The sequence below is a fragment of the Gasterosteus aculeatus genome, chromosome 15 (genome assembly GCF_964276395.1).
Source record: "Gasterosteus aculeatus chromosome 15, fGasAcu3.hap1.1, whole genome shotgun sequence".
NCBI lineage: Eukaryota > Metazoa > Chordata > Actinopteri > Perciformes > Gasterosteidae > Gasterosteus > Gasterosteus aculeatus.
In genome coordinates this window covers 1,568,894-1,582,239 of record NC_135703.1, presented here as the reverse complement: position 1 = coordinate 1,582,239, position 13,346 = coordinate 1,568,894, and the positions used below count along the sequence as shown (strand labels likewise).

The 13,346-nt window shown below is 47.9% G+C and overlaps 2 protein-coding genes across 5 annotated transcripts; one reads left to right on the top strand and one right to left on the bottom strand.

Annotated features, from left to right (window-relative positions):
• Positions 1-478: 478 nt before the first annotated feature.
• bag5 (BCL2 associated athanogene 5) lies at positions 479-10,994 on the bottom strand. 4 transcript variants are annotated; one of them, XM_078089233.1, is made up of 4 exons: positions 10,867-10,994; positions 8,294-8,406; positions 4,619-5,509; positions 479-4,021 (listed from the first exon to the last, which is right to left on the bottom strand). In XM_078089233.1, exons 2-4 carry the CDS (start codon positions 8,323-8,325, stop codon positions 3,481-3,483), a joined length of 1,464 nt encoding a protein of 487 aa, XP_077945359.1. In that variant the 5' UTR covers positions 8,326-8,406; positions 10,867-10,994; the 3' UTR covers positions 479-3,480. The 4 variants fall into 4 exon arrangements, with proteins under 4 accessions (XP_077945359.1, XP_077945358.1, XP_077945361.1 ...); XM_078089232.1 differs by lacking the exon at positions 10,867-10,994 and adding an exon at positions 8,854-8,969; XM_078089235.1 differs by lacking the exon at positions 8,294-8,406 and having other exon boundaries at positions 10,867-10,989.
• Positions 9,923-13,030, top strand: coa8 (cytochrome c oxidase assembly factor 8). Its single transcript, XM_040199844.2, has 5 exons — positions 9,923-10,288; positions 11,409-11,606; positions 12,170-12,233; positions 12,402-12,492; positions 12,897-13,030. Exons 1-5 carry the CDS (start codon positions 10,148-10,150, stop codon positions 13,006-13,008), a joined length of 606 nt encoding a protein of 201 aa, XP_040055778.2. The 5' UTR covers positions 9,923-10,147; the 3' UTR covers positions 13,009-13,030.
• The last annotated feature ends 316 nt before the right edge of the window (positions 13,031-13,346 follow it).

Genomic DNA, 13,346 nt, shown 5'->3' with positions numbered 1-13,346 from the left:
CTTAAGATATCTGTCCGGTGTTTTTGTATGAACTGCAACATCGTTTTGCTTCGGAAAGAAGTGCATATTTGCATTTTCTCATTCAGAAAAACTAATTCTCACTGCAAATACATGAATATTGCAACACTTTCATCAGTGTTTAAGTGATGAACCGGCTGCAGACCTTTTCTGTAGAATGGAAATGGTCCAGATCTTTAAACCTATGAGCGCTTTGGGATTGAATGCTTGATTTAATTGACTGAAACCCCTCAGACCGCCATTAAAAGGCCCTGAATGCTCCTCCTCCTCTTCCTCCTCCTCTGAGGGGGAGCTGGTGGTGCGTGAAGACGACTTCCATCCGGCTGAGCTGCTGCTTGTTTTTTCTTAAAATAACCTAGAGTGTTTTTTTTTAGCTTCTTTTCAAAGAAAGTTTTAGTTTTCTCTGGAGAGCAGCCAGGAATACATCAACTAAAATAAAATAAGACCCCGCAACACCAAACACTGTTCAAGACACGCCGTCTTTATTTAGTAGTGGGAATACAAATTCAATACACAACCATCCATGGAGCATTCACACAAACTTTTTTTTTTAGTGTGCTTTTTAAATTTTCTTCGTTGAAGCGCTTCACAATCGATGCAGTTAAAGGCGACTTAAGAAAACGTATTTGGAAAATCTACCAATTGCAATCCCCCCTTTTCCCCGACGCAGAACACGTTTTCCTGTCGTTGGCAGAAAGAAGAGTAAAATAACTATTAGCTACGGTTCGCTAACGGAAGATCGATTTCTTTTTTGGAGGATTTCTACTTTTTCGCGTCCTCATTTCTTCGTGTTTCACCACGTTTAATCCACCGCTGCTGGATCGAGCGCCACGTTGCACCAGCTAGAGGCGGGAATTCTGAAACGCAGCCGAGGAATCTCTACGACTCTACGACCGCTCGGGTTGAATTAAAACGCGACAGTTCGATATTTTGCAAAGAATGCGTGTTCGCTTTTCTCGCCGGCTGTTCGCTGAGAAGATGGACGCCTCTCTCGGGGCATCTGCGTGATCAAATACGCTACCGTTAGCAGCCAGCTAACTTAGCTTAGCATAAAGATCGCATATATAAAAAGCAAATAGAGGGAAAATTTGGAAATATGGAGGTTTGGCATTAATTCAGTGGTGAAAGAAGTTTTCAAGCCAGTTGTTTAAGTAAAAGTACCAATATGAGTGTAGAAATACTGCATTACAAATCAAAGTACAGATTATTAGCAACAAAAAACTCATAATGTGGGTTATCCAGTGTACTACTGTCATTTTAAATAATGTATTAATATTAAACTGATGACGTACAATCAAACCTCAGCTGGTGCAACCGGCTGCTGACCTTTGACCTGCAGCTTAACAAGCTCAAAGGTGTTCGTCTTTGGGTGGAGTAAGCCGAACTTGCTCCTGAGCCTCCACCTTCCTCATTTCTAAGCTCTCTGGAATCAACTTTGGTGCGATGAACAAAAACGAAACATTCTCCGAAGACTACATTCAAATAAAATGTCAAAACCTGCACTCTGTTTCTTGTGAACGCATCGAGAAGGACTGATGGAGGTCACCCCCCTCCCCACCTGCCCCCCCCACCCCCCCGGGTCCCACTAATGGACTGCAGGTTCAGATACTCAGAGCTGTGTGTGTGTGAGAGGGAATACAAGACGTCCGGGTGGAGAAGACAGAGTTCTTCTATTTTAGGATTGGAGATTTATTAAATGCCACTCTCAGAAAAAGGGGGCGTCGCTCAGACTTGTGGATTCCTCCGCCGCTGAAAATAGTCCCCAGAAATACGCTGTTTCCTCTCATTTCAACTTCTCCTTCATCACACTACTGACAAACCTTCATGCAGCGGTTAATACGTTTTTTCAGACCGCAGAAACCCAGAAAGCCTCACGCTGTGGACAGTTCTCATTAATCCAGATGTGTAAAGGAACCCGGGGGCCACATACACTCGTCTCGCAGACAAAGACCTCCTCGGGCTTAACATTTAGAAGATGGTGCTTCCAGCTGTGTAGTCTCTAATATACAGAAAGGCTCTTTTGACAATACATACATTCCTGGACTGTATTGTTAATTGTTGCATTATTGTGTTCACCTCTTTAAAGGTGGAGCCGGTTTTAACTGCTTTACATTCTGCCGGGTTCTTTAATCTGTAAAGATACTTCATTTATTACTTGTTTGCATCGTATCACATGGTTTTCATCTGCAGTTGAAATGTCTTATTCCTTCTCAGTAGCTTAAGAATTGAGGTTCAAAGTTAATTTTTAACAGACGTTGACAAAAACAAACTTTTACCAGGTCAGTGAAATAAACAATTTCACTAAATATAAATACCAGATAGATAACTGGGCTCGTTGGACGAAGAGAACTGAACAGAAAGGGCAGATTTCACAATGTTAAAAGAAACCGTCCTTCTTACAGGCGTCTTTCACCTTTTTAATCTGGTAGTGAAAACTTCTCTCCGTCTTATTTCAGGTTTAAATGGAAGGGTGAAAATAAAGGCACAGAGAATTTGGACTCCCTCTTCTCCCTCTCCCTCTCCCCCCTCCCCCCTCCTCCTCCTCCTCGACCTTAGAGAAGTTTCTAGAAGGCTGTCGACTGCGATCACGATCAACACATCGACCCCCCCACCAGGACACGACTGCCGGGCCTGTGGGCTTCAGCCTCGATGTGTCAATCAGGAGGATATCGCCGCCTTCCTCTTCCTTCCCCCCTTCCTCCCCCCAGTCCCACTTCTCCTCTCGGTACAAAGTGTGTGCAGGAACTAAAAGCAGCAGCAGTCCTCTTCTTCGATGGCTGAATTAAAAAACAACAACAACAGCCCCCACGTCTCCTCCAGCGTCCTCTCGTCTCCTCGCCGGTCAGCTGATTTATGGGCCCGGAGACACGGGTCCTCTGACCTCACGCACTCAGCTCCGCCTCCTCCTCTTCCACGTCGCTTCTCAAACAGAAACGGTTTGATTCCTGCACGAAACGGCACGAAAAATTTAAGTAAACAGGCGGTTCACCAACCGCGCGGCGCGCGGCGGTTGCCAGGGGCGACGGACCCTTTCCCTAATTAGGCCGCTGTATTTAACACAGCCGTGAGCCTCCATGAGAATCAGGCCCGACGCGACGGCCACAGCCGAGCGATCCGTCGCCCTGCATCGATACCCAGAGCGGTCTGAGGACAGGACCACCAGCCGGGCCACACACACACACACACACACAATGACAGACAACACATCGCACACAATGACAGACGACACATCGCACACACATCTGGGAGATTATGGAACAAAATCTTCAATTGTTGTTCCACAAAAGGAGTTCTCCTTGTTCTTCTCAGAACATCTACCACAAAAAAGGGATGAAAGGAAAGCGCCGCCGCAGTGCATTCTGGGGATTGGAGTCCATATGTACAGCCCGTGGAATGATAGCATACCAGTTAGAGTTTAGTTTGTCTTTTATATACAGATTATTGGCTCCTCCTCCCTGTTTATCAGTACTCCCACTCGTCCGTCTTCATGTCCAGGTAGTTGAGAATGTTCTGGGCGAACTTCACCGCCTGCTTCCGCGCCATCTTGGTGGTGTCGTCGCCCTGCGGGTCCACGGCGTCCAGCGCCAGCAGCTGCTTGGTCAGCAGCTCCTCCAGCAGGATGTAGCTCTTGTCGACCCGCTTGCCGTCGAAGCCCAGCGCCTGGGCCTGGAGGTCCGAGAGGCTCCCCAGGACCAGCCACACCGCCCGGTGCGCCGGGTGCTCGCCGGGGCCCGGCTGGCGGCGAGCCAGGGCCTCGCGGAGGTCCAGGAAGGTGATGATGGCCTGGACCTCCACCACGGCGCGGCGGCGGGCCTCGCGGATGCACGGGTTCTTGGCCGTGTCCACTTGGTCCAGGTGGGTGAGGAGGCCCTGCAGCTCGGCTTTGGGCCTGAAGCTCAGGTCGCCCATCACGCAGTGCCGCAGGACGCCGTCCCGCAGGTGGGAGACGTGAGCTCGCACCGCCTCGATCTCCCTGATGGAGTTATTCTGACCCAGGTCGTACCTGAAGACACAAAAAACACTGAACGAGTGCGAAGAACAAAGTATTTGTACGTCAGAGTCAATGATTCAAACCCTCCGCAGTGATGTGGATACTTGCTGATATCAATATGAAGAATTAGAAATAAGAAACCGAAAATAACTCGTTTGTTAGTTTGGTTTTATGGCGCCGCTCAGCTCTAACTCCCCACCAAAATAAAAGCACAAGTCAAGAAGCATGGTTATGAATCTATGGGATTGCTACTCTTTCATTTCATACTTCACCAAACAACCTTCTTTTACCACAATTCAATCCGAGCGGCACAAAGACAAACGTGTGAATGAAGTGGTGCTTGTACATGAGCGAGCAATAGGTGTGTTGCTGCTATGAGAGCGTTATTTACTCTGGACGGTGCAGCGAGATTCAAATCAGAATTCAACAATCCCCCCTCCCTCTTCCTCCCCCCCAGCTACGGGGGACGCATCATCAGCTCGAGTGCACTGCAGCGAGCGCAGCGTCACACTTTAAAGAAATAGAGCGTGTCTGTTTAGTTGTATATCTTCTAATCCAACATTCACATTTAGGCCCCTCCCCCCCCCGCCCCCCCTTTGAGTGACGTACCTGCGCGTGTCTTCTCCCTCCCCCTCCAGGTCCAGGTGCTTCAGCAGCCCGTTTATCTCCTCCACAACTTGTTTCCTGTAGTTTCGGATCGCCGCGTCGCCGGAAACATCCAGCGCGTCGAGCTCCGCCTGCATCTCCGTCAGGAGGCGCGACAGGTGGGCGCAGCTGTCCCTGCCGCTGAGGCCCATGAGCAGCGCCACCAGCTGGCCGCGCGCCACGCTCACCTTCACCATCACCTGGTTGATGCGGTGCACGGCCTCGTGCGTTTCCCCCGGCAGCGGCAGCGAGAGCGTCTGCTGCTCCGTGCGGCCCTCGATCACGTCCTGCACGGCGCAGAGGCGCGTCAGCGCCCGGTAGCGCGCCTTGCGCAGCGGCACCCTCCCCTCCGTCTTGACCTGGGTGAGCCGCAGCACCATCACCTGCAGGGCGTCCACCAGCTCGTCGTTGATCTCGGCCGTGCCGCCGGACCGCTGCGGCGCCACCACGCGGTCGTCCACCAGCTGCCGCGCCTCGTCGCTCACCTCCTCGATGACGGCGCGGGACGGGTGGGTGGCGTTCTCCTCCAGGTAGCGCAGGAGGCCCTCCACCTCCTGCGCCGCTCTCTTCCGCGCCCCCTGCAGCTCGGGCTTGCCCTCCGTGTCCACCTGGTCCACCTGCAGCAGCAGGCGCGTCAGCTCGCGCTCCAGGCGCTTGTAGTCGCGGTCGTCCTGCAGGCCGCTGAAGGTGCACACCTGGGGCCCCAGAGACGCCACCTCGCCGTGCACCTCGTACAGCCGCGTCATGGCGGGGTGCTGCTGGTGATACGGCTGCTGCTGCTCCGTCGGATGCTGGTGCTGCTGCGGGCCGCCATGGTCCATCCTCTTCCCACCATCAAAGGGCTTCCCAAACAGGCTGGAGGAGACGCAGAGGAAGCAGGAAGTCAGACGACCACAGCGGAGCCTCAGATGCCTTCTCCTCAACGCTCTTTATTCCCCATGTGATGATATAGAGGCTTTCATGGCTCACTTCCCTTTAGATATTGCGAATTAAACGGATAATAGATCCACACAAGCCGATATTAGAGCATATTAGAGCACCCCGTATCATATTAGAGTCATTCAGAATGACTGCGTTCACGACTCACAGCGGAGCTGCAGAGGCTCGTCTCTGGTCGGATACGAGCAAATATCACAATGAAACAACGACATTTTAAGCAAAGAAGTCCAAAGCTCCTGCTGTCGTTGCACTTTTCTGTTTTCCGATGAGATAAATTTCACGTTTCGGTTACAACTTGTCAAACACGGCGTCACCATGGGAACATTCATGAGCCACGTTCACGCGGCTTATTGGCCGTGTTCTCCTTCCAGAATTAGAGCAAGAAACTGGTGCATGTAAACACCGTTTACTGGCCAGAATGAGTGGGTTTATTCACAGCCCACGCTGGTGCAACGAGACCCCCGACTAAAGTCTGGATCGCTGCCAGAGCCGCTGGCACGGAGACGAGCGGCGACCTCGGCCGACCGCTCCACACCTACAACACGCCGCTTAGTACCGACCTGCGGTGACACGAAAGCATTTCATGAATCAACAACAACACATGCGACCTTCTGAGATCACCAACCACAAAAACAAGGAAAATAATCGGGAGACAAAAGGAAGAAGTGTCGTATCTTCCATTTGCTGGCAGTCCGTCACCTTAAACGTGTCAGAGAGTCATCGGCTTAAAGACCAGGAGGAACGACGCAACATGACGGCCTTTTCTGAGCCGCAACATCCAAAGAAAAGTGTTAAATAGCAGCGATAAAAATAAACGAAGAAGTGTATTTGACAATGACTTTATTTAACTAAAATATCTGAACAGAGAATATATCTCATAGTAGTAAGTAAGTAAGTAAACGCTGCTCTTAGTCTCCAAAAAGGCATTTTGTTATTGCTGTGAAACATCCTTAATAAGCAGTTTATTGAAACTAGTTTTTAAATGTCCTTTCTTCTTAAAATCTGAGGTGTATTTTATGTTTTTCTCTTCTGATCTCTTTCGTACTTCATCATAAACCCAAAGTGAAACTAAGCGTGTTGAGCCTGCGCAGTAGAGACAAACGTAATATATCGATATTAAATTCTTGGCGCTGGTGCATCGGATCGAGGCCGTCTAGACGAAGGCGGCCGGCAGGATAGCGACCGCTCTCCGCCCCCCCCCCTCCCCCCGAGGAGGAAACGAGCCAGCGAGACGGAGCTCAGAGGCGTCTTTGAGGACGTGAACTCCAAACATTCAACATGAGGGGAAACGTGAGGTTTCGTAGACTCCGGCGGAGAAGAACTGTCAGATTTCTCCGTGATGAAGCGATGTGACGTTGTCCTCTCTGCAGACAGACGGACGCTTCGTCTCTTCGCCACTTTCACATTTGTTGGTAAACTTTAAGTCTCGGCCGTTTTGTGGTTTCATGATTGTTTTTTAATAATTTAGCATCTCTTGTTAGTAATTGTGTGACATTTTGCATCTCCTGCTTGTTATTTCTCCTTTACAGTTCTAGTTGTTTTTTTAATCGATTCGCGCTTCTCTAGTTTTGTGCATCTTCCTCTTTGTGTCGTGTCCCTTTTTGTTGTGAGATAATATACACAATACTACAGCATACAGACAGTGTCCTGTCCAAACGGCAAAAACAAACCAATACTGGATTGGATGCAGCGGGAAGATACTTTATAGAAGTCTACTTTGAGCAGGACATTGTTGAACTTTGACTTGATATCAGTCACTTCACACGGAGGATCTGACCTCTTGACCCCCCCGGAGGCCTTCGCCCCATCACTGTAATCCATCAGTGATCACCATGCAAACCTCTAGTCTACTGGACTCGAGAACTGAAATGTATTCTACAAAAAGCGTTGAGTGGACCCCCCCTCTCTCTCTCTGCAGGGTGCGATGTGACACAGCGGCTTAAGATTAGGAGCCTGTTGTAGCTTCAGCAACAGAACGCAGCTGGAGGAGGGAGAAGCTCCGCATCACCAGACCGGACGCCTTCATCAGTGGAGGCGCCGTGCACGCATGACGGGATTGTTGCATAGGAAGACAAAGCCCAAAATGCGATGGTTTGCTGTTCCCCGCATCACTAACACTTATTGGAACAGACAGGACTGGGTTATCAGCGATAAGTACTTTTATGTAACAGGGCGAGGAGGGCCGAGCAGTGGACTGACGCCGGAGCCGGAGCTCACAAATGGGGAGTATTTAACAGGATGATCTCAGCAGGAGCCGCTGGAGCCTGACGAACACCTCACCCTTTAATTTGATCCAAGAAGGAAATAAGGGAGTAGTGCTGGAGCTGAGACAAGGGTTCGATAGTAACAACCTCCCCTCCCACGAGTCACACAGCATGAAGGGGCTGCTGCTTGCACATGCAACGACCCCCCCCTGAAATAAAAACGCACCAGCACCTCTCCTGCACGGCTGCATGCAACCGGATGCACCGGTCCTGCACGACTTTGCGCATTATGACCACATGAACAAAACCCGTCTGGCACAGCTGGTTCGCGAAGGTAACGTTGAAACATCTGCATCCCCTGCAGCACGCGCAGCCAACACACCTGCGGCACAGACGCATCCTCGCGCACATACGAGCAGACTAACAAATACCTTTATATATCTATATATATATATATATATATATATATTCACTCATACGTGTGCGCGTGTCTCACCTTTTCAAAACTCCGAACACATTCGCGCACATTTTAACGGATGTCTGTTTCCATCGGCCACGGCAGGGCGGGTCGTGGAGCCAAGTGGCACCCAGATGGAGAGCCGAAGCAGCCTTCACACCCCCCCGGCCCCGAGAAGAAAACACGAGAGAGAGAGAGAGAGGAAGAGGGGGGGGAGATAAAGAGAGACGAAGAGAGAGATTCCGGTCAGCTTCAGCACCGACTGACTGACTGACTGCGGTCGGGCTGGTGTCGCCCCTCCCACTGCCCCCCCGCCCCCCCACCCGGAGGGGCTTCCCTCCCCCGACTCTCGCTTTAAACCGACTTACTCCTCTAATACGTTTCTCCCCCTGATCACCTAAACGGAGAAGTGGGGCTCGAGCCGCCGCTCCCCGCGCAGCACGGCGTGAACGCCATTGTGTCGGAGCGTTAAGCTAGCGCCACATCACCTGACTCAGCCCCACCTTGGGCCGAATGAGTCCCCGCTTTCTTTGGAGGGGCGGGGTAGGAGGGTAAATACACAAACACCGGCTCCGTCACTTTAACGGGTTCGTCCTTACCTGCATAACCAGCGTACAGCCATCTGAAAGGTCGCCGAAAAGTGCGCACCTCCCCCCGTTTGTAGCTAAACATTAGCCTATCTAGCAACCTTCTAGAAACGTTAGTTACTTTCCGGCTCACGCCAGTGAACTTACGCGGAGTTTAGCTTTAGCTCGTTTAGGGGAGGAAATAAAAGTCGGTTTGCCGGCATTTGTTTAACTCGAGATACCCAAGTATCAAGTGATGTTTATTTATTGTCTTATAAATGTATATCGAAGTAGAAGAAACGTAATTTTACCGTTGTTTGACTTTACTATTTTTAACGTAGTGCAAGTTTTGGTTGTCCAATTCAGAGAGCGCTCCATTTTACGTGTGGTGATGCCGTTTGATTTTAAGAGCGAGGGCGGGTGTGACGCTCCCTTCGAGTTCACCCAAAGAAATGAAAAGCAGCAACATCATTTCTTAATCGTGCTCGTTTTGATGTTGTTTGTGAACAACGTTTTTACAAAGTATTGCTCAAAGAAATTGGTTCACGTTGTATAATGTCAGATTAGATTAGATTCTGGATTCACTTTGTGTATTGATTTTCTTACATATGTTGTAAAATAAATGTGAAAAACATTTAATTTTTCATTGCATTAAGTTAAATAGATATTTTATGATAAGGAGATGGTGATGTATTTTCTTATAACTCGTCTTTAAGTTAAACGGTCAATAACATTACTAAAAATACTTCACTAAAATAATTAATTATCAGACTGACGTCTTTCAAAATATGACAATATACTCTATTCAATTACCTTTAGTAACACTGTATTTAATCTACATCAATGAATCATATTTTATTATTATTATTGATTTATTATTATGTATTTCTTCATTATTTTTACGTATATAACGTAAAATAATGTGTCCTTGTGTGAACTTCAGCAGCTGTAACAATAACATACACATTAATTACATTAATAGTTATAATGCAATAATATAATACAAATTATTCAGACATGGGTTTTAGTATATATATTATACCTTTGGTACGTTTTGATGTTAACGCGCTTTTACTTTTACGGGATTTTAAATACTTTTAATACAGTTCGCGAGGAAACCCCGCCCGAGTCGCTCAAGCAGGGGCTGCGCTGACAGAGCTTTTAAGCGCCACTTTCCCTTCTGAGAGTCACGTGACCAGACTGCTGGTCCTGCTCGCAGAAGGACACCGACACGAACCCCCAGGAAGGAGGATTACCATCAACACCGGGAGTCCCTGCCCCGTAGCGTCCCGGCGGAACACCGGCCAGGTTCCCGTCGATTATAAACATGGCGGCCACGGCGGCAGCGGGCCTTCTGACGCGCGGGGCGTTCGGCGCGTTCGCCCACCGCGCTCCACGCAGCCTGACGGCGCTGAAAACGCGGCAGTGCAGCTCCGAACTGGCAACCGAGCGGGACGAAAAAACCAAGGTCCGCGCTGCGATCCGCTCTCTTACGTTCAGTTAACTCATGCGGGAGGCTTCACCGCGGTGAATAATGGACTTAAGAGCCGCCGCGTCGCCGGCCGCTCGGTCAGCTGTTCGTAACGCTGAGCGTTGCTACGCTACGGTTGCGGGGGTGGTCGCCATGTCCGTGGTCTCCGCTGATAGTGTTATTACAGTAGCGGACTGCTGGTGGACGAGGTACTGAGATCTGTGAGGAAAAGTAAATATGCCACCACAAAAAAAATACATGCAAAGTAAAAGTATTTACTGTGCTGTAAAAATGTCGGCGCATAATGTATTGTTTAAAACTCAAAGGGAGGTAATGAGAGGTAAAAAAGTGTAATAGGTGTGTCTCTAAGATGTAGTGGAAGAGAAGATACATAAAATACACAAATACCTCACACTTGTATTTCCGTACAATACTAAATATACTCCACCACTGTCATTTACTTCTATCAACACCTTTACCCCGGGATCAAACTATGTATATTTTAACACAAACATTTACTAAACTGGGTTAGAAGTCAGCTGACTGGTAACCAGTCCTACCAGTACAGTGTGTACCTGTTTTGGGCCTCCGGGAGCTGCGTGGTGTGTTCTGCTCCTCTGCGGCAGTCTGGGTGGAACTGATAAGCCGGTTCCTGCTTGTCAGCTGTTGGTTTGAGCCTCTTTAGTGTCTCCAATGTTTCTTCTTCTTCTACTACGTTGTTTGCTGCAGAGGAGCGGCCTGCTTTCAACCTCCAATGCTGAAACTCAACTCAACATTTGTAGTGAAGCAAAGTGGTCTTAGTGGTTAAATTCTAACCCAATACAGAATAGGCCAATATTTATATTTCCAGTTAAATAATTAGAGTGCAATTTATAAAGAACGGTTTTCCCTTGAAAAAAAAAGAGAACTGCACTTTTTTAAACCTTCAAATAGTTTGATTAAAATAATTTAAGCTTTATTTATTTCAAAATAAGAATTGTTTTCAACTACCATTTTTCCTCTTATTTGGCTATTATTTTCTCATTTAAAAACTTAAATTTCCAACCCGCAGATGCAGTAGTAGATAACGTAGCATGTAAAGTAGCTTCGCCTCTGATCAGCTGTTCTCTCTATGCAGAGATCTCCCTTCAGACCAGCGGCCAGCACCACACACGACTGGATCGGTCCACCGAACCCTCTCTCCAACATTCGGCCCATCGTTTACCACGTCCCCGAGAACGAGTCGGAGCTGGAGAGACGTCTGAGACACCTGAGGCAGGAGACCGAGGACTGGAACCACAACTTCTGGACCAAGCAGAACATCAGCTTCAGCCAGGTAGCCTCGGAGGGCAGCGTGCCGTCTGCACACCAGGGATGCGTTCAATGTTAACGGACGAGTTATAGACCTTAGAAGTGTTCTCCTCACCTCCTTCCTTCTTTTCTCGCCTTTTATACTTGTCTCTTCTTGACCTTTGACCTCTCAATGGAGGTCACTGCTACTCCGCTGCATGCTGAGCTCTTACAGCAGTTCTTATTTCCACCAGCAGAGAGCAGCATCTCACAACAAAAGGTGGCTGTTTCAGATAAATAAGGAGGCTTTATTCGTCTGCCTTAAATACCTGCCTTGATACTATTTAACAGCAAATTATCCGTCAAATTAAAAGTATTTATATTTTCTGGGAATATGTGACTTTTTGGCTTGTGTATAAAATGTACTTTATACTTTTGTATAATGAGGTTTCTGGGCAATCTGCCTCAGCAACAACATAATATTTATTATGCATTGATTAAACAATTCTAACGAACTCTGGACGAGAGGAAGGATTATTGGATATTTCCACTGGGATGAACACAAAACAAATAAATATTGATCTATATACATATTTCTGCTCCCTGCAGGAAAAAGAAGAGTTCATCTTTTCACAACTGAACAGAAAAGGCTTGACAATGCGGGACGAGGAAGGTGAGGACGAGCTCTTCTACACACAGAGATGTCTCAACTCCTTTCCTCTGTCCTTCCTTATTTTCTCTTCCTCCTCCTTCTGTCTTATTCATTTCCGTGGAGATTGAAGAAGTAAATGAGTCCTACTGAGAATACAAAGTTGTCCCCTGTGTCCCCCCCCCCCCCCAGGACGCCGGCGGTCCCTGAACAGTGAGGAAATGGCCGTGTTTTACAAGCGCTTCCTGGATACAAACCGAAAACGACACGGAGATTATAACCGGTGAGTTTCTCCCATGATGCCGCTGGGCAAATGTAGAGGAACCAAGCTCTAAAATGCTTTGTGCCTCCTCTCCTTCATCTTCCTCTCCTTCCCTTCTATCATTCCTTGCTCCCTCACCCTATAACGTCTGTCTCGTCTCCTCCCTCACCCTTCTACTATTTGTCTCCTTTCTTCCTCCTCTTTTCTTCCCCACCTCCCTCTTTGCCTTTCCATCCTCCCTCTTTCTTCTCATTCCATGTTTCCCTCCCTCCTCTTGTCTCCCCTCCTATAATAAAACAATTTACAGGAGTAAAATAGGCTAAACGTCTTTATTAAAACTGTATTTCACATTTGTAAAGTCATACTGTATCACTGGATTCAACCTGAGCTCACTTCCTCTGATGCTCCCTCCTCCCTGTGTCCAGGGAATGGTACCGACGTAACTTCACCATCACCTTGCTCATGGCCCGAGTGGCCCTGAAGCAGATGTGGACAACTGTTACTGAAAGATACAACAGACCTAATACCAGCTCATAACTAATAAAATATTCTTAGAAAAGTCTTCTCTTCGTTGTCGGTGCTTTGTTGTGTACTGATTTATTATATTTTTCACTTGCGAGAGTTAGAAACGTTCCTCTCGTATCGGATGGAGGATTTAAATCTCTTCTCTATTTCTGATATGTGCTTGATTCAATGAAACCTGCCTTCAGGTACTGAGACATGTTAAGAGCTGCTTCTTGGATTTCTTCAGCCTCCATATTTCTTATAATTATATTTTAAAAGGGGTGTAAATTTTGATGAGTTTATAGTCAGTATTTTATGATCTTTTTTTATTACAAAACATCAGCTCGTGAAATGTGATTCAGTGTCTGCAA

Coding starts and splice junctions, on each gene's coding strand:
- bag5 (XM_078089232.1), bottom strand. Junction 5,510..8,293: donor GTGTTCGGAGTTTTGAAAAG/GTGAGACACGCG, acceptor CGTCTCCTCCAG/CCTGTTTGGGAAGCCCTTTG. Junction 4,022..4,618: donor GAGGGAGAAGACACGCGCAG/GTACGTCACTCA, acceptor TTGTGTCTTCAG/GTACGACCTGGGTCAGAATA.
- coa8 (XM_040199844.2), top strand. CDS start 10,148: ATGGCGGCCACGGCGGCAGCGGGCCTTCTGACGCGCGGGGCGTTCGGC. Junction 11,607..12,169: donor AGAACATCAGCTTCAGCCAG/GTAGCCTCGGAG, acceptor TGCTCCCTGCAG/GAAAAAGAAGAGTTCATCTT. Junction 12,234..12,401: donor GACAATGCGGGACGAGGAAG/GTGAGGACGAGC, acceptor CCCCCCCCCCAG/GACGCCGGCGGTCCCTGAAC.